The following is a 19,897-nucleotide window of genomic DNA, read 5'->3' as shown; positions in this document are numbered from 1 at the left end:
ATTTCCACTTGAAATAGAAGGTAATTTAGACTTATTTATGGCCTCAGTATAATTATACAATAAAAGCTAATTATTTTAAAGACATATCATTTACAATGTTAAAAATAAGTATCATAAAGCTCACAGCTGAAATGCTGTCAGAACATTTTTGAAGTGCACATTTTGTGTCATTTAACCCTGCTTTTTTTTTGTTTTTTCATTGACAGAATAAAATGAGGCATATAAATATTTTTGTTGGTTCTACTAGACTGGCCTGATTTTTTTTCCAGTCTCCCTATTTTCTTTTTTTTTTTTTCCCCCAGAATAGGTGAAAATTTGCCTAGTGTGCCCTCCGTGGTTGCTATGGCAACCAGTCTCTCACACACAGCTAACCTTTTCATTCACTGTGTTAATATTGTCTGTAGGAGCATCTTCTGAATGCTGTTTTCCTAGAGCAACCATACTGTAGTCATTATCTGTGCTCTTGGCATCTTTCTTGGAATTCTTTTTTTGTCCTATTTGGAGCTGACTAGATTTGTAGGCCAAGGCCGGTATAGTGTTCACTAAAATTAACTGCAGTGGTTTTTTATTTTCCTTGTACTGACACTGAATATACCGGGAAAAGGCTGACCTGTAGGTCTTGTTGAACAGTGTGTACACGAGTGGGTTGACCGCCGAGGAGAGGTAACCGATCCAAACAAACACGTTGAGGAGGGCTCCGATGATGTTCTCGTTGCAGGACTCTTTGCAGATGACGGCCATTATGTTCGTGATGAAGAATGGGCACCACATCACCACAAACAGAAAGAAGACGATGCCCAGCACCTTGCAAGCTTTTTGCTCGTTGCTGATGGACTGCATAGTCCTCCTGCCATAGGACCCTGGCTCCCTATGGATGGATCGCTGGAAGAGCTTTTCTGAAGACAGGGAACTCTGAGGGAGGAAGCTGAAAGACGATAGTTTGGCCCGTGTGCCAAGATCACTCACACACAGAGTAGCTTCTTTCTGGAGTGACTTGATAGTTAGAAAGTAGGTGATCACCATGATGGTTAAGGGAATGAAGAATGACACGAAAGAGCCGATCAGGACAAAGTTGTCATCCGCAAGTAAGCAGCTCCCTTCCTTAAAGACCTTGGAATCATCCTGTAGCCCGAAGACTGGTATTGGCATAGAGATACCTGGAGTTGGACAGAAAATGAGACATGCCTATGAAGGAATTGTCTACATGAGGAGCATTGCTATGTAATGGTGGCAGGCAAAGGATTCTGTATCAACATTGTTTAAAAGCTCAATATATACTTGCAGTGAGAATTTAAAATTCTCTTGGAATTACAGATATTAGGGGATTATTATATAAATTTAATATATAATTATAGTAGTGACATATATAGTTGTAATATATATATGAATATATATAAAATATATATTAACTACATAGAACATATGATTTCTTATATGTGTATGTTATATTGCCCTATAGAGATAGTCCTTTACTTCTTTTTTTTTTTTGAAGATTTTATTTATTTATTTATTTGACACAGAGAGAGAGAGAGAGAGAGAGCACAAGTAGGGGGAGCAGCAGGCAGAGAGATGGGGGGAAGCAGGCTCCATGCTGAGCAGAGACCCCGATGCAGGGCTCGATCCCAGGACCCTGAGACCATGACCTGAGCTGAAGGCAGAGGCTTAACCCACTCAGCCACCCAGGTGCCCCAGTAGTCCTTTACTTTTAAAGAAGTACAGGGGGCTCCTGGGCGGCTCATTTGGTTAAGTGTCTGCTCCTTTCCCTCTCTCTCCCCCTCTCCCGTTGCCCCTACCCCTGCTCATGCACACTGTCTCTCTCTAAAATAAATAAATAAATATTTTAAAAACAGAAGTTAAATAAGTCTAGCTTTAAGTTTTCATGCTGTATTTTTTCTGATTACAACATTATATTTATTAATTGAATAAAATACATTCACACAAAAATAAAAATGACCAGTGATGCCACCTACCATCCAGAGATAATCACCATTAACAGTATGATGCTATTTCTTTTAGATAAACACACATACACAGCATTCACACACATTTTATAATTGAATTTCATATACAGTTTCTAACTATTTTTCTCCTAACATTGTGCCATGAGTATAATTTATAAAAATGCCCTCATAAAATTGTAAGCATATTTTCTTTTCAGAAAATTTGAAAAAGAAAAAAGTAATGAATAAAGAGTACTGATATATATTCTTGCCAGCCAGGGGAAATTCCAATTTACATTTTAGGTAGTTTCTTCTTCCATTTACATGTATAAGTAAATATACATGTATATGCAGTATTTTATGTGCAGATTTAGATCTTCCTATTCCATTTAACATTCAGTCATGAACATTGCATATATTTAATTAGTTAATTATGTTTCAGATTGTAATTTAAATTCTAGTTAGTTGGCTATAATGTAATATTGGTTTCAGGAATCAAATTTAGTGATTCATCACTTATATGCAACCCCCAGTGCTCATCATAACAAGTGCCCTCCTTAATGCCCCTCACCCATATAGCCCATCCCCCACCCACCTCCTTCCATAACCCTCTACAGTTAAGAGAGAATTGCACATAATTTAAAGCATTTTTAGAAAATATGATTTTCTAGTGTGAATTTAAAGTAACTCACCAATTATATTTTTAACTTTAATTTTGATTCTTAATTTATTTATTAAATGTTTTATTTATTTATTTGACACGGGATGGGAGAACAAACACAAGTAGGGGGAGCAGCAGGCAGAGGGAGAAGCAGGCTCCTGCGGAGCAAGAAGCCCAATGTGGGGCTCGATCTCAGGACCCTGGTTTCATGACCTAAGCCGAAGGCAGCTGCTTGGCCACTGAGCCACCCACATATCCTTTAACTCTTTTTTAAAAGAAGCTTTTTGCTATCAAAAAGTTATAATATATGCAGAAAAAAAAAAGAAAACACTGAAAAACCAAACAAACCTAGCACATTGAACCCATCACCCAGCTACAACATTAGTGAACTCAAGGTCGATCTGGTTTCACCCATATTCCTACCTGCTACAACCTCTCCCATGTTATTTTTAAACAGATCCCAGACATCATATCATCCAATCTGTACATATTTTCTTATGTAGATATAAAAGCTACGTATTCTTTAAAAACCTCATATTATCACAATCCTACTCTTAAATAGAAATTTAATATTTCCTTAATATTATTATAGAATCAGTGTTCGCATTTCTAATTGTTCTATAAAAATCTTTATATATTTTTAGTTGTAGAATATTCATAACGGTGGAATACAAATAATGAGCAGCTATAGGGGCACTTGGGTGGCTCAGTTGGTTCAGCAACTGCCTTCGGCTTGGGTCATGATCTGGGGGTCCTGGGATCAAACCCCACACCAGGTTTCTGGCTGGGCCGGGAACCTGCTTCTCCCCCTCCCTCTGCTGCTCCCCTTGCCTGTGCTTTCCTGCTCTCATTCTGTCAAATAAATAAATAAATAAAAATCTTAAAAAAAATAAGATAAAACTTTTCTTGACAAATATAAGAGTTAGGTACAAGATGAGAGAAGACATGAAAATGTGAGCTCATGGTTAGTTGTTCCATCACTGAAATTTGGAGAACCCATACAGCTCCCTTAGGGACAGGGCTTAGGCAGAGGAGGGAACAAAGTGATAAAAGGAATGCTTGGCCTCTAATCCTGCTAATTTATCCCCCATGATGTAGGACCATATTTAAGGGAGCTTCACCTGGCCACTCCCACCATTGTACAATTTTTGGGGGCGGGGGAGTGCCTTCCTCTCCTGGCAATCATGTAATGCCCTAAAGGAAACATCAGGGAAATGAAGAAGGAGAGGAAACATGAATCAAATAACTAGTTTGTATAACTTAGTTTAAGATTGCTTCTTCTGTGATAGGGTAGATGCCAAAGGGCACCCTGGGAGAACATCAGAATGAAGTTTCTTTCTAATCCCTCCTTCAAAGTTGTATAATGGAGTGTCCTGCACACTGCTCCTGACCACCCTTCAGAATCTAATGAGTGGTTACAATCTAGCCAAGAACATAGGTTCAGTTCCGAGTTGGGAGCTACAGCTTGAGTCTTGTTACCCATCTGGAAGAACTTTCAGGCTCTATAATCTAATTTGTGCATGCTTGGGACAGTTCGGCTCTACCCAACCATAGGCCCAACTGTCCTAACCTCGTTTCCCCTCACACTGGCCGTCCTTGCAAGGAGGAGGACGTGAGCTTGGGTTAATACAATGTTTAACTCAAAGCTTTCTCAGTGGCATTTACCATTATCCTCACAGACTTCATTGACTGTATTTGTCACTTGTCCATGCTAGGCCATCCCAGTATTCTTGGAAGGCGGAGATAAATGACACCAGAGCTGGTCTTAAGGACACTTCGTGTGGTTAATGACTCTTCATTTCTGTTATTCCTCTCTGTCCCAGCCTGTTGATAACATTCTGTGGGCCAGGAAGGGATGGAAGGACTATGACTCCAAAGGGAACATCCTCTCAGACTCTGGACACACACCAGTTTTGTTTAACCTTCAGAAAACTTTTGGTCATAAAAGTTAAGAAATGGTTTCTAAGATGACTGTTTTGTCCTCCAAGTGTTTGAACGTGTATCTGTGAACTGTGTTTCCTGTATTCATCTACAAGGTTCTACAGTGCAGTTGTTCAGTGTAGTTGACTAGAATGGAAACTTTGGAATGAGACAGACCTGGATTTGAGTCTTGGTCCTGGCTCTGTGCTGCTCGGCTGGTTACTTCATCCCCACAGTTCCTCATCTATCATATGAGGTTGGCACCAACATGCCTTCAAAGATGTGGGAAGGATAAAATGAATCCAATATGCAAAGCACCTAGGACAGTCCTTAGTCCAGAGTGGATGTTCTGCCAATGGTAGATAAACATGGGAGTAGCCTTCTCCACAGAATTATTCAAATTGAATACATTAACTTGATTTTGTTCTATTTTGTCTTAAACCAAAAGAAGTTAAAAAGTTTTGGCTATTGGCTACATTTTAATAATGATGTAATTATTAGCTTCTGCCAGGGTGACAAAGGGCCTCAATCAATTTTAATTCTGTGCTTGCTGCTAGAACTGTTGATCGCTTTTCTAATGTGATGAATTGCAGCCATTACTATTAGTCACGATAACGCATAAACAAAAATCAACTGTGTGAATAAAAGGTGTATTATTTTGTTTTTAAATGCTTGGGTATGCATTTTCTTTATGCAAAAGAAGTCGCTACCTTGAGAGTCTTTTGCCCTATTTGTTTGCAACCTGGTGATTTATGTAAGTGGCAGTTCTCAACCAGAATAAGCTATTACTTAAAACACCAAGCTATTACTTAAAAATTCTTCAATCATTTGGAAATCAGATGAGTGTCCTTGTTTGGGAGAAAACACATGTACCCCCCCCCCAACACACACCCCTCTCCAGAATGGCTCAACTTCTGTGGACAGGGATGGAAAGGGATGACGGAGCCATCTTACTGAGGTAGAGATTCCTTTTAGCTGCCAGGGATAAAGAGTCATTTTATTTTATTTTTTAATGATTTTATTTATTTGTCAGAGGACGAAAGAGAGAGAGAGAGAGAGAGAGAGAGAGAGAGAGCACAAGCAGGGGGAATGACAAGCAGAGGAAGACTGCCCACTGAGCAAGGGGCCTGATGTGGGACACAATCCCAGGATCCTGAGATCATGACCTGAGCTGAACACAGACACTTAACCGGCTGAACCACCCAGGCGTCCCTAAAGAACCACTTTAAAATGGATATGGCAAGAAGGCACAGGCAGGCTGTCTGGAAGGGGGTTCTTGATTTGGAGGAGAAGAATCAAACTAGTTTGTTTTTTAAATGGTCCATTCCTCTTTATGTATAACAAAAATGTCCTAACTACAGTCATATACCATTCTTTCTCAGTGCCTCACTGCTAGTAAAGGGTCAGCGAGGGTTTATAGAAAGAATATCTAGAGAGTTAGAACAATACACTGTAAAAGAGGGGAAAGAATTTTACGTCAAAGAACTAGAACATTTAGGGAAGCTTTGTGAGTACAAGAAGCAGTTCAAAAACATTCTTCTACCAAGAGAGAGGAAGACGCTGGCTCACAGCCAAGGTAGCGGTCATAGCCATCTGCAGTGCATTAATTTTCTGGCTGCTTTGTTTGATAATAGCTGCTTTTGGAGACCTGACATCTCCTCTCACTTGAAATTTCTGCATATAAAGCATTTTCCTTTATGATCAAACAGACAGTAGCTTAAACTACGTGACTCTGCATTTTGTTTAATACATCTTTCTGAGGAGCAGTAAATAGTGAAGATTCACTATCTGCATTGGACCCTCCATGCACATTTTCATTAAAACTCAGACAATGAAATGAATGGGAAACATTGACACCCAGGAGCGTGAAGGCTGGGGCTGGTGTCTTCCTTTTAGGGTAGATCTGCTTACTGTGCATATCAAGGTTGTACCTCTACTTCCCATCTAACCACAGTCTGGTGCATGGCCTTCAATCAGAAGCACTGATTGTGAAAGATATGCTTTATTCTCAATCCTAGATTTTTATACTTTAATATTTCGGGACCAAATGTACTTCTGAGACAGTGTCTCCTTGGGGAATAAGGTTCCTTACTAAGTAGTGACCCTCTGATAGGGGACATGACAGTGGGAGTTCCCAGGGCCTCTGGTTTTGTGGGAGGTAGAGGGGAAAGAAACAAATACTTCAGGGCTCTTGTGAAAGAGACTGAATTTTGGTTCATAGGTTTCATGTCCTCTGGAACTACTGTCTTTCCTTTGTATTTTAACTTACGCTGAATTTTTTCATGTAAGAATGGACTTACTAGCAGTTTGACAGAAAACACCATAAGTGAAAACTGCAGGATAGTCATCATACTGCGGGGAGAGAGAGATTGAGTATGTAGGGAACTGGGCTGGGACTCATCCTTCTAATATAAAGTGTGAAGCTCTAGAGTTACCAAATTCCTTATAATCTGTGGTCTTCAGACAAGCAGAGGTCCATAAACGTGAGAGCTAGATAAACATGTCTGTTACTCAAGAAATTGTATGCTTCTTCTTAAATCATTTCTCTTTTTCTTAGATTAATTCTTGATATCTCTAATAATAAAGCATAGCTTCTCAAAGTACTTTCACATATATCCATTGACTCTTGACTTTTGTTTTGTTTTACCAAATTATAAAAACATTACCAACACTGTCCTATGGTTAGATAAAAATTTCACTTTGTGGAAAAGCTTGGGGGAGCAAATTTAGATAACTTATTTAGAGTCACACAGTCATTTAGGGGCAAAATCAAGGCTCCTACTTAGGTCTCTCATTTCTTATGGATGATTTTTTTACCTGCTTATTTACAAAAGTAGTTACAATAGTCTGACTATCGCAGAGGTCTTTAACATTAGTTCCAGGAAGTCTGTGATGTGCCTGAAATCTGCAAAACTTTCATATATGTACATTTTTTTTTTGAGACAGAGCTTTCATCAGATTAGCAAAAATGTTCCAGCCCCCAAGGTAGTTAATAAACACTAAGTTACTTCAATACCCTATGTACAGAACACACACACACACACACACACACACACATTTCTCTACATTTGATACTTTCTTCTTTCATTCTTTAATCTCAAAGTCAGAATTTCCTCTGATGAGACATTATTCTTTGAAGCCAGACAGGTATTCCAAAACGAAAATCCTTAGAATCAAACATATAGTTTCTTTTTTATGTGGCAGTTATTCTTAACCTTGGCTGTGTATTAGAATCACCTAGAGGGGCGCCTGGGTGGCTCAGTGGGTTAAAGCCTCTGCCTTCAGCTCAGGTCATGATCCCAGGGTCCTGGGATCGAGCTCAGCATCAGGCTCTCTGCTCAGCAGGGAGCCTGCTCCCCCCACCCCTTCTCTACCTGCCTTTCTGCCTACTTGTGATCTCTGTCTGTCAAAAAAAAAAAAAAAAAATCTTTAAAAAAAAAATCACCTAGGGAGCTTTTAAAAATTACACGGCATGGGGTCCAGTCCCAGAGGTTCTGATATTCGTACTTTTTAAAAAATGCTAATGCTCAGGGGGCGCCTGGGTGGCTCAGTGGGTTAAGCCTCTGCCTTCAGCTCGGGTCATGATCCCAGGGTCCTGGGATCGAGCCCCGCGTCGGGCTCTCTGCTCAGCAGGGAGCCTGCTTCCTCCTCTCTCTCTCTGCCTGCCTCTCTGCCTACTTGTGATCTCTATCTGTCAAATAAATAAATAAAATCTTAAAAAAAATGCTAATGCTCAGGCCCCATATGAACATGTTATTCAAATAAAAGAATATCTGGGCGATACTGATACACAACTAGTGCTGAGAACCTGGGATGTATAGGGTTAAAAGCTTAGGAAAAATGTCTTCATTCTGAGGGGCGCCTGAGTGGCTCAGTCAGTCAAGCTTCGGACTCTTGATTTCGACTCAGATCATGATCTCAGGGTCGGGAGATCTAGCCCTGCATCTGGCTCTGTGCTGGGTGTGGAGCCTGCTAAAGGTTCTCTCTATCCTTCCCCTCTACCCTCCTCCCCCTCCTCCCTCTCTAATAAATAAATAATGTCTTTATTTTGAAATGAAACTAAATGAAGTAGTTTTATAGCTGCTTCCTTTCCCTTGGTTAAACAAATCTATTACTTTCCAGTAGGCTTTCCACAGCAAAGCCAAGTGGAGAAATGATGGAGAGGCAAAGAAACCTGTCCTCTGCCCCTCCCTCAAGTTGGGCATGAGTTATCTGGGGGGGAAAATGTGTTGAGTGAGGTTATTGTATAAATCCACATATCCTTGTTTTAATACTTTGTTACGGCTACATCTCCAACAAGGTTTAGACCTTGTGTTCTGTCCCAGGCAATATATGATACTCAGAAGAAGTGCTCAGAGTCTCCCTGAAGTAGGAACAGCTGTGAACCGCTGCAGTTGGCGGCCCCACTAACTGCCCTCCGGTAGAGTCCTGGAAGGGTGGTATCTTGCTCTTCAGACCCTCATTCCTTTTCCTTTGGGTTCAGTAGCCCAGAAGTTGTGTGTTCATATCGTGATCTTACATTCTGGGAAGGTAAAGGGGCTGAATTGTGACTTTTAAGATGTGGATTGTCAACTGTCACTGACACCTAGCAGCCCATCCATGTCTTTCATCCCTAGGCAGACTGATTTCCATGGACCATCTTTTTCCCCTGTCAATATGGTATGAAGCCCAAATAGAATCTGAATGATCTGATGGCATATGGATATGTTATCAGAGCCTCATTTTGCAGTTGGTATCACAAGTCATAGAGAAACTTCAAATTCCTCAATTCACCTTGTCGCCCGCTGACTCTTTAAATCAGTGGATTATTACACTATTCACCAATAATGGAAAAGTTTCTTTTAGCAACATACTCACTAACAGAGGTTTATTATTCAAAAAAAAAAAAAAAAGATTCCATGGGGTGCCTGGTTGGCTCAGTGAGTTAAGCCTCTGCCTTTGGCTCAGGTCATGATTTCAGGGTCCTGGGATTGAGCTCTCTACTCAGCAGGGAGCCTGCTTCCCTCTCTCTCTCTGCCTGCCTCTTTGCCCATTTGTGATCTCTCTCTCCCTGTCAAATAAATAACTAAAATCTTGAAAAAAAAATTCCAAGGTGCCTGGGTGGCTCAGTTGGTTAAGCATTGACTCAGGTCACGATCTCAGGGTCATGAGATTGAGCCCTGCTTTAGGCTCCCCACTCAGCAGGCAGTCTACTTGAGATTCTTTCTCTCCCCCTCAAATAAATAAATCTTTTTTAAAAAGAGAAAAAATTCATCTCTGCCCCATATCACTGAACCTCATATTTAAAGGATCACATCCTATCTTCCATTTGTTTTTTTTTTTTTTTAATATTTTATTTATTTATTTGACAGAGATCACAAGTAAGCAGAGAGGCAGGCAGGGGGGATGGGAAGCAGGCTCCCTGCTGAGCAGACAGCCGGATGTGGGGCTTGATCCCAGGACCCTAGGATCATGACCTGAGCTGAAGACAGAGGCTTAACCCACTAAGCCACCCAGCCACCCATTCCATTTGTTTTAAAAGGGACAGATTTTGTAGTGATTGTTTCTGAAAGCTTGGAGAATGAGTCTCACATGTGATACCTCATTTCAGAGACTCGGGCCTAGAGTGTCCTAGAGCATGTGTGCAGAAACAGTTATATCTGGAAGATGGCTTGCAGCAGGTGCCTATATAATCCAGGCCTATAGGTTGTCAGTTCTTCCCCTAAACTCTTTTATACACACCTTCCCAAAGCACCACATTTATCACGTTATGTAATGAAGAACTATAGTGTCCCTGATGCTCAAGCCATTACCAACTACTGAACCCATCCTCCAAGGTCTTTGTGGTCTTTTTTTTTTTTTTTTATGATTTTTATTTATTTATTTGAGAGAGAGAGCATGAGATGGAGGAAGGCTAGAGGGAGAAGCAGACTCCCTGCTAAGCAGGGAGCCCAATGTGGGACTCAATCCTAGAACTCCAGGATCACCACCTGAGCCAAAGGCAGTCGCCCAACCAGCTGAGCCACCTGGGCACCCAGTCTTTGTGATCTGGTCTTAATGTGATCATTCAATGTTCTCTATTTTTGACATAGTCATGTGGTGTTTTTCTCTTTTCTTTATGCTATCTCTTGAACTATTTAGAATAGAATTATACATAGCTTGATTTTTCAGCTAAGCACCTAGCATGATCTGAGGAGCTCTCTAGATCTGCCTGCTCCCCACATGTGTCTTTTCCCAGACGCTTGCTTTGTACACTGCCATGTCCCACTGTTAGAATGAGAGAGATCCCATGTTTTTGTACCTGTAGAACTTCCAAGGGTTAACTGTTAATCCAAGCTCAAGTTGTAGTAGTACAGAGACACATAGCAGGGGAGACTCCTGGGGGCATCCCTTGGAAAGGGAAGCGGTCATAGGCCAGAGGACACAGAGCATAGCTCAGGGATGCAAGTCAGAGATGGATGTGTATCTGTGGCATGTTGGGTTTCCCATGAGGGAAGGTGCACTGGAAATAGTAAGTGGAAGGTACAGGCTCATTTCTCCATTTTGCCCTGGACCAGTTCCGATTCTCCTCTTCCGTGAAATGCTCTACCGACCAGTGCGGACTCCAGAACTTCTCTGTGGCAGGGCCCTAGTGGTGGCAGCTGGCTGGGCATGGGGGACTGAGGTAACCTCATTTTGTGGCTACATTTGCATAGGAAGCAACTTGTTTTTGCTTTGATTGTATGATTATTTGGGTTTTGGGGGCTACGGATGGAGGTTATATTCCCAAACTATATCCTACATTGAGGAGATAGCTCATGACATCTTTCTTTCAAGACATCCTCTGTTGGAAGCTTTCCTAAAGTTCTATCTGTAATAAGAGACTTTTTACTCTATATTCCTTCATTGCCTCCATAAGTAATTTATACTGCACTAATTTTACACTTCTAACACCATAGAATTTTTCTCTAGGAGCGTCAGTTCACCCATGAGATGATAATCTTATTCGTGGCAGGGACATCTTTTCCTTATTTCAAGTACGGCATCTGATGTAATTCTCATCCTAGGCACTTAGTAAATTCTCGTGGGATTGATGAGTAAGTGAATGAAGGGGGGAACAAAGATAAGGAGTTATAATAAATGTGAATCCTAATCACTTTTATAGACACAGCTTGAATTTACTGAATTATTTTATAATGTTTCCCTTCATTTTTGCTGGGAAAACACAGTCAGTGTGGCTGCTAATTAGCTCCCAAGGGCAGAAAGAAGGAAAGTGGATATTACTATGATGCTAATTTGTGTACTTTTCTCCTGAGAACTCCATATAACCAGCACAGGCACTGACCACCTTAACAGCTAAAATCACAAGGGAAAAGATGCTGTAAAACAAAGTGTTTGCATGGGAATCAGGAGACCTGGGTTTATTCTTGCGTGTTTTGACTCATCACCTGGATTTAGAGCTGTTATTTTTCTCCAAGATTTTTTTTTTCAGATAAATTAAACAAGTATGTATTGAGAAATGAGAGCATTAATACAGTGACAATAGCACAGAATGGGTCACCCAAGACGCAGGTGTGCATCCTGTTAATCACTGGCTGGGAGACCCCACGTTGCTTAACTTTAAAGCCTCACTCTGTAAGGCAAAGGTAATAAACAGAGACCTTCCCTAATTTACATATAGGGCGTTGGTGAACAAACAGTTGAGTCTATGCTAAACTCTTGGGTGCCACAAAAGGCCTTTGACAACCTTTAGGAAGCCTCAGATCTTAGGAAAACAAAACAGACACATCTAGTCTACAAAGACAATGCAGAATCGAATGAGACCAAGAGGCAAAATAGATGATGTGGATTCAGACTGATGTGTGAGGTCAGAATGTGGTGTTATTGTGGGTTACTGTCTCCGGGGAAGAGCCGTGGAGGAGACGGGATTGCAGATTCGGGTCTCTCGTGCTGGGGGGGGCGGGGGGGGGGGGGGGGGGGGGGGGGCAGGAATATGATCGCTGTCCCTCCAGGCCTGCACTCTGCCTGTTCTTGCTGGTGCTGAGTTCTGCTCTGTCTGATGGGCCCCTGTGAACTCAGGGGCAGGCACACATGTTATTTCTCAGGGACATCAAGCAGGTCCTCTCTGTGTGATAGCAATCAGCTTCAGTCATTCATCCATTAATTAAATATTAATTGAATGTACAGTGAACTAGGTACTTCAGGAATTTGAGAGGAAGAAGGTACTTGAGGCTATAATCACTGCTTTACAATCCAAGACTTTTGCTGTCGTTCAATAACTCATCAATCCAAAACTGGGGAGAAAAAAGGCACAGAAATGTAAGCAGAAAAACTAGGGTTAGCACGGGTATCCGTTGGTTAAAAGTAACACAAACTAGGTAAATCTGTAGTTAGCCTGAAGGTTTTTGTTTGTTTGTTTTGTTTTTTACATTTTTAAATTTATTTTTTGACAGAGAGACAGTGAGAGAGAGAACACAAGCAGGGGGAGTGGGAGAGGAAGAAGCAAGTTTCCCATGGAGCAGAGAGCCCAACGTGGGGTTGGATCCCAGGACCCCGGGATCATGACCTGAACCAAAGGCAGACGCTTAACAACTGAGCCACCCAGGCTCTCAAGCTTGGAGTTTGTTTTCAAGGCTGCTTAATGCAGGATAGCAGTTCTCAAATGTTTTGGTCTCAAGTCTTCTTTACACATTTAAAAATGATTGAGGCTTCCAGGAGCGGTTGGGTGGCTCAGTCAGTTGAGCATCTGACTCTTTTTTCTCTTCTTTCTTTCTTTCTTTCTTTTTTTTTTTTTTTAAAGATTTTCTTTATTTGAGAGAGAGACAGTCTGAGAGAGAGCAAGCATGAGAGATGGGAAAGGGCAGAGGGAGAAGCAGGCTCCCCGCTGAGCAGGGAGCCTGGAGATGGGGCTTGACCCCCAGGACCCTGAGATCATGACCTGAGTTGAAGGCTTAATGGATGGGACCACCCAGGCGCCCCAGCATCTGACTTGTGATGTTGGTTGGGATCACCATCTCAGGTTCCAGGATGGAGCCCCATGTGGGCTCTGAGCTCAGCGCAGACTCTGCTTGTCGCTTTCCTTCCCCTCTGCTCCTCCACCACCCTCCTGCCCCCTGCTCGCAAATCATGTTCTCTCTCTTTCAAAAAAATGGTTGAGGATTCCAAAGAATCTTTGTTTCTGTGGATTATACCTATAAATATTTGTTGCATTATAAATGAAAACTGAGGACACTTAAAATAATTTATCAGTTCATCAAAAATAGCTAATAAACCCCTTGCCTATTAACATAAATAGCATTTTTATGAAAAATAATTAAACTTCCCCACAACAAATCAAGTCAAAACAAATCAAATAGTGAAGAAGAACATTGTTTTAGTTTTGAAAGCCTCTTTTAATGTCAGGCTTAACAAAGAATGGCTGGATTCTCATAGATGCTTCTGTTTTAGTCTACTATATCACACACCATATATCCTCCATTAAACTCCACTGTATCTTATAAAAGGATGGAAGGGAAAAGGGATGATAATACCTTATTTCTTCTGAGCTTTATTAAGATATAATTGACATATAACATTGTATAAATTTAATATGATTTGATACACCTATACATTGGGACATGTTTGCCACAATAAGGTTAGTTCCCATATCCTTCATCTCACACACTTACCATTTTGTTGTTATTGTTATGGTGAAAACATTAGAGCTCTACTCTCATAGCAACTTTGAAATATAGAATATGGCATTATTAACTATAGTCATCATAATATACCTTAGAACTTATTTATATTTATCTTATTTATCTTATAACTGAACTTATTTATCTTATAAATGAAAGTTTGTATCCTGTATCCAACATTTCCCCATTTCCCACCTTTCAGTTCCAGCTAACCACCACTCTACTCTGTTTCTATGAGTTTGATATTTTTAGATTGCATATGTAATGGATATCATATAGTATCTGTCTTTCTTTGACTTATTTCACTTAGCATAATGGCCTCAAAGTCCATCCATGTTGTCACAAATAATAGGACTTCCTTCTTTTTTGTGGCTGAATAATACTACACTATATGTATAAAGGAGGCTGAATATTGCAATACACACACACACACACACACACACACACACACACACACACACACACTTTCTTCATCCATTCATTAATGGGCACTGAGGTTGTTTCCCTGTTTGACTGTTGTGGTAGTTCTTCAGCAAACATGGGTGATTTCTTTTCCTTTGGATATTATTATGATGATGATGGTGATGATGATGATGATGATGAAAATAGTATTGACCTCATAGATGTCTTGAAAGTGTATTGGGTATCACCAGAACTCCCAGGAGCACACTTTGAAAGCCACTGATGTAGGAGAAAAAACCATCAGCTTGAAATCAGAAAACCCAAGTTTGGATTCCCTACAACCTTTAAGCAAGCCACTTAATCCCTGTGAGAATTTTCACCTTTTAAATGAGTATTATTTGATTATTTAATAGGATTCCCTTTAAAAGATTATCATGAGGGACAATGGGAATTGCTATTCCTTTGGTAGTAAAATACAGTATTGTCTAGCACATGGAAATCATAGACAAGAATGTTCCACAGCCTTCCTCAATATGCTGAGTTCTTCATTCTATCTAAAATCCCTTCTATAGCTCAAACTTCCAATGTTTGGTTGTAACAGAAATCCAAACCAGCTTGATGTCATCCTTACAGTTTAAGCTTAAAAATCTGTGCTTTGTTTGCTTGTGTAGAGGTCTGTTAATAAGGAACCTGTTCATCACTTAACATAGAGGCCTTGCAAAGCAAGACCGTCTCTCAGATGGTTGATAATGGACTTCTCAGCCCTGTAATTTTCCATAACTAATTAGCAAATGGTGAAAAGTTAATGACCTCTTCTGCTTATGGTAACAATTAAGTCAACTGCTAGGACTACTGAGTAATACGTGTGCAAGGTGATATTGCTGTAGAAAATACATGTAGGATTCACAGAGCAAGAATAAAGAGAGATTTCTACTGTGCACTTCCTCTGTGGGGACAAGGATGGCCTTATAAAACCTGGGGCTTCTTCCACAGGTATTAGGGTTCGTAGAAATTAGTGTGAATGGCTTTCTTCCAAGATACCCCCACTGAAAGGTTCTCCAACATATGTCTGCCATCGCTTGTTTTATCAGTTAGGATACTTCGGTTTTAAGTAGTAGAAGTTGATTTGGGCTGATATAGCAGAAAATGAGTTAAAAAAATGATATTGAGTAGTTTAAAGAATTCTTGACAGGGCTGGGCTCCAGACTAAGATTCCAGGAATTCAATTGCATTATGGACTTGGTTTGGGAGAGGAGATTTCTGCTGTTTTCCTTGTCCACTGAGCACCGGGAGGAACAACCACAGAAGCTCCTGCCTCACCAATGCCACTTCTAGAACAGGGGTTCAATTATGCACCTCCCAGAAGCCTCACACCTGGGCCATCTCCATGCTGGCAAGAACGGAGGTGGTTTGCCCTTCCTATTTGCTCACTTTGCTCTTTTCCCGTCACAGTTTTGCCAAGGCATTGCTATATGGCTGAACCTAGGCTATAAGCCAATGTCCTAGCTATAAGGAAGGCTTAGAATTTGAGTTCTGCCTCTTGGGAATTTCCCCAAATATAGAAAGGTTAGTTGAAAGAGACAGCCAGCCACAAATATGGTAGGCACCCATTTAACTCGACCTTTGCATGGCATGATTCATAGCTGTTATAATTGAGCTGGGCCGGGGAGATGCCTCTTCCAAAGAGGGCAATGCTATAATTTCTGGCCTTTTCCTATTTTTATCTTTTCCCCGTGATTGTCCCCTTTCTCTGTCATCTCTGTAGTCAGCATATGTTCACGTATTTAATACTTAAAAATGAGTCAATCTGAACATTATACACTGGTACCTATGAAATGCTTATGGAGCTAGCCTGGTAATATAAGTGAGCTATGTCCTGACCTATAAGATAGGAGAATGGTGCTTGATAAACTGGACAGTGTCTAAGAACAATCAACTTCGGTTTAAAAATTACACATTGTGCAAGCCAAAGAAGAGATATCTCTGGGCTAGACAAAGTTTTCATTATTCATTTAGCTTGATACAGGTTTAGAACTTTAAAGTTCCTTGGGATTCTTCTTTTTCATATGTCTTAAGGGCTTCTCGTCTTGGTTTTGCTCTTGGAGTTACTGTCCCTATAATGATAGACTGACACTATTTCTACCACTAGGCTTAAATATATTTTTGCCTTGGTTCCTAAGTTCAATGATCAAGCAAGGTCTTTATCAGCTTGGGCTTCTTTTTCTTTTCTTTTCTTTCTTTTTAGTTATTAATATTTTTTATTATGTTAGTCACCATACAATATGTCATTAGTTTTTGATGTAGTGTTCCATGATTCATTGTTTGCATATAACACCCAGTGCTCCTTGCAATATGTGCCCTCCTTGATACCCACCACCAGGCTTATACATCCCCCCACCCTCTGCCCCTCTAAAACCTTCAGTTTGTTTCTCAGAGTCTGCAATCTCTCATGGTTCGTCTCCTCCTCTGATTTCCCCCTGTTCATTTTTCCCTTCCTTCTCCTAATGTCCTCCATGCTATTTCTTATGTTCCACATATGATAGTTGACTTTCTCTGCTTGACTTATTTTACTCAGCATAATCTCCTCCAGTCCCAACCATGTTGATGTAAAAGTTGGGTATTCATCACTTCTGATGGCTGAATAATATTCCATTGTATATTATGGACCACATCTTATTTATCCATTTGTCTGTTGAAGGGCATCTTGGTTCTTTCCACAGTTTGGCTATTGTGGACATTGCTACTATGAACATTGGGGTGCATATGACCCTTCTTTTCACTGCATCTGTATCTTTGGGGTAAATACCCAGTAGCAATTGCCAGGTCATAGGATAGCTCTATTTTTAATTTTTGAGGAAACTCCATACTGTTTTCAAAGCAGCTTGGGTTTCAGAGGCGCTTGCCTTGGATTCAGATCAATGCTGTTGTCACACAGGTGGATAAACTCTCATTCTGACAGTGCCTGTGGAGGAGGGGACATAGATAGTCCCCAACTAGCAACTCATTTTTCTAGCCAGAGCTAAATCAGGATCTCCCTCCTGTCATAGCCACCCTCTCTTTGAGCTGCTAGGATTTTAGAAGCTTCTCTACAATTCCACCTTCCCATCCCTTTCATTACTCATCAGTCTGGTTTGCCCAGATCTTCAAACTTCCTATCTAGTTTAGGGAAGCCAGAGATGAAGAGCTTTGGGTTTTGATTTCTTTTAGACTGTACGTGCAGTGAGCGATCCCAAAGTCGCTATTCAGTGGGATGTCATTTACTCCATCTTCTGCAAAGTGTTTGTGTCTGATATTCTAGTGGTTTGGGGGAGAACATTTTTGTGACATTGGGGAGATATTTCTCTGGTGTAATTTCTGCTTCTCAATGCCCTGTCTTCCCCAGTCTAAGTAAGTTTTCAGACAGATGCACTGATACCAGGTTAAAAAGCAGCTTTCACTAAGTTTATCTGGTTTTTATCAAGAAGACCATTCGTTGTTGTTGTTTTCCAAGACTTAAAGTGGAGCTTAATGATCATCTGTTGAAGCTGCTTTCTTTCAAAATTGATGAACCAAGGTAGAGATATTAAATGCTTTATGAAAGTTTACACTGATAATAAAAAAGAGTGGTTCTTTGGCAAAAAGAATGAAAGAATCCTGGTTACAGATGTCCTATGTACACCTGTTTATAGGTGTCCACCATGTGTCAGACACTGTAGAAACCTTCATGGATGTCAACAAATTTCATCCTCATTAGGCACCCATAAGGCAAGAATTATTATCCCCACTTTCAGGTGGAGAAAACTGAGGTTTCAAGATACTCTAGGTCTTTCCCTTAATGAGTGAACAGACTAGGATTCAAATGTAGGACTCTTTGGTTTTCTTCTGTACCTCACTTTGTGTTAGGACCATGGCCTCCAGATCCCTAGTCTAGAAGGCTTTCATCTACATCAGTGTTTAGACATCTTGTTCATTGCTTTCATTTATAGCTTATATTTCATTAGGCTTTAAGGAATAAGAGTGTTTATTTGTAAAGAGCCTGGAGATCCACTTGAGCATTATGTGAGATCTTATATGTGGGAGGCAGGAATAGAAACAAGAGATAGGGAATGGAAAACAAATAAAACCTCTACCCTCAGGTTCATGGAGCTCTTCATTAAAAGTATGCCATTCAAGGTCAGAGATAACTGTTTAATAAGGAATAAACAAATACATAGCTACCCACTTTTCCTCTCAGCTCGGATGTCCCCTAACCTTTCATGGTGACAGTAGAACTCTGGAATGCATGCTGTTCCCCACCACCATCCCCCAACTGCCGGTTTCCCATCCTTTCTCCATCCTAGCTAATGGTGCTACCATCCATCCATCCATCCATCCAGGTACACAGCTCAAAAACCTAGGAGTCGTTCTTTTCATTATTCTCCCTTGCAAAATACTCACCCACATCCTATAAATTCTACCTCCCAAATATATTTTGTGCCCGAATCTGTCTACCCCTCTCCATGTCCACAGCCATCCTTGTACTCCACACCAATACTGCAAGAGCTTCCTTACTGTTCTCTCTGTTTCTGCCCTTACTTATGTACCCCCACCCCTGCTTAAAACTCGCAGAGGTCCCTCACTGCACTTAGAACAATATCCAAACTCCTTACCTTGGTTATAAGGCCCTGCTTACCTCTCCTTGCTTGTCTCCTGTCACTCATCCCTTCTCAATGAACTGCTTGAGCTGCAGCAGCTTCCTTCTGATCCTTCAACCTTGTAAGCTAGTTTCCATAATAGGACCTTAGAACTTGCCAATCCCGCTACCAGGAACATGCCCGCCACTGATGATCCCTTGGCTAGCTCTTTCTTATTATTGGGCATCAATTTCGATGCTGTCTCCTCAGTTTGGCCCTTCTTGGGAAGTAAACATAAATTAGCCCTTCCTCACCCTATCTGAGTCACTCCATAGCATAGTGACTATAGCATATCACAGACTTCTTTTCTCCATTGCATTTGTCACCACATGAAATGTTTTGTTGGTCTATTTATTTGCTTGTTTGCTGTCTCTTTTTTCATGAATGTGAACTCTGTAAAAGCAAGGAGTTTTCCTAAGGTAGTTATGCCTGGCACATAGTATTTAAATGTTAAATACTAAGTAAGGATCTGTGGAATAAAGAACAGGCAAATTCAGAGGCCTTTGGGACATAAAAAGAACAATTATGACTAAATCATAATCTTCTTCATTATCTTGGTTATAGGGGTAAGGGCAAGAATTTGCCCAAATATAGGTCATTTGGGGATGTAAAAACTCTGATAAATTAGGTCTTTTTAGATGATAAAGGTAAAGCTATTAAACATGAGGACTTTTTTTTTTTTTTAAG

The 19,897-nt window shown here is 40.6% G+C and overlaps 1 protein-coding gene across 1 annotated transcript in view; it reads right to left on the bottom strand.

Moving 5' to 3' along the window:
- Positions 1-295: 295 nt before the first annotated feature.
- The window catches only part of LOC111147086 (5-hydroxytryptamine receptor 2A), a 58,983-nt gene continuing 39,381 nt past the window's right edge, over positions 296-19,897 (bottom strand). Inside the window, exon 3 of the mRNA XM_022502969.1 lies at positions 296-1,157. Within this exon, the coding sequence (XP_022358677.1) occupies positions 358-1,157 (800 nt within the window). The 3' untranslated portion in view covers positions 296-357. The remainder of the gene's footprint in view (positions 1,158-19,897) is intronic.

The sequence above is a fragment of the Enhydra lutris genome, unplaced genomic scaffold (genome assembly GCF_002288905.1).
Source record: "Enhydra lutris kenyoni isolate GAN:26980312 unplaced genomic scaffold, ASM228890v2 scaffoldscaffold15, whole genome shotgun sequence".
NCBI lineage: Eukaryota > Metazoa > Chordata > Mammalia > Carnivora > Mustelidae > Enhydra > Enhydra lutris.
Note: the sequence above shows the minus strand (reverse complement) of the source record. Positions and strands in the feature narration are given on the sequence as shown.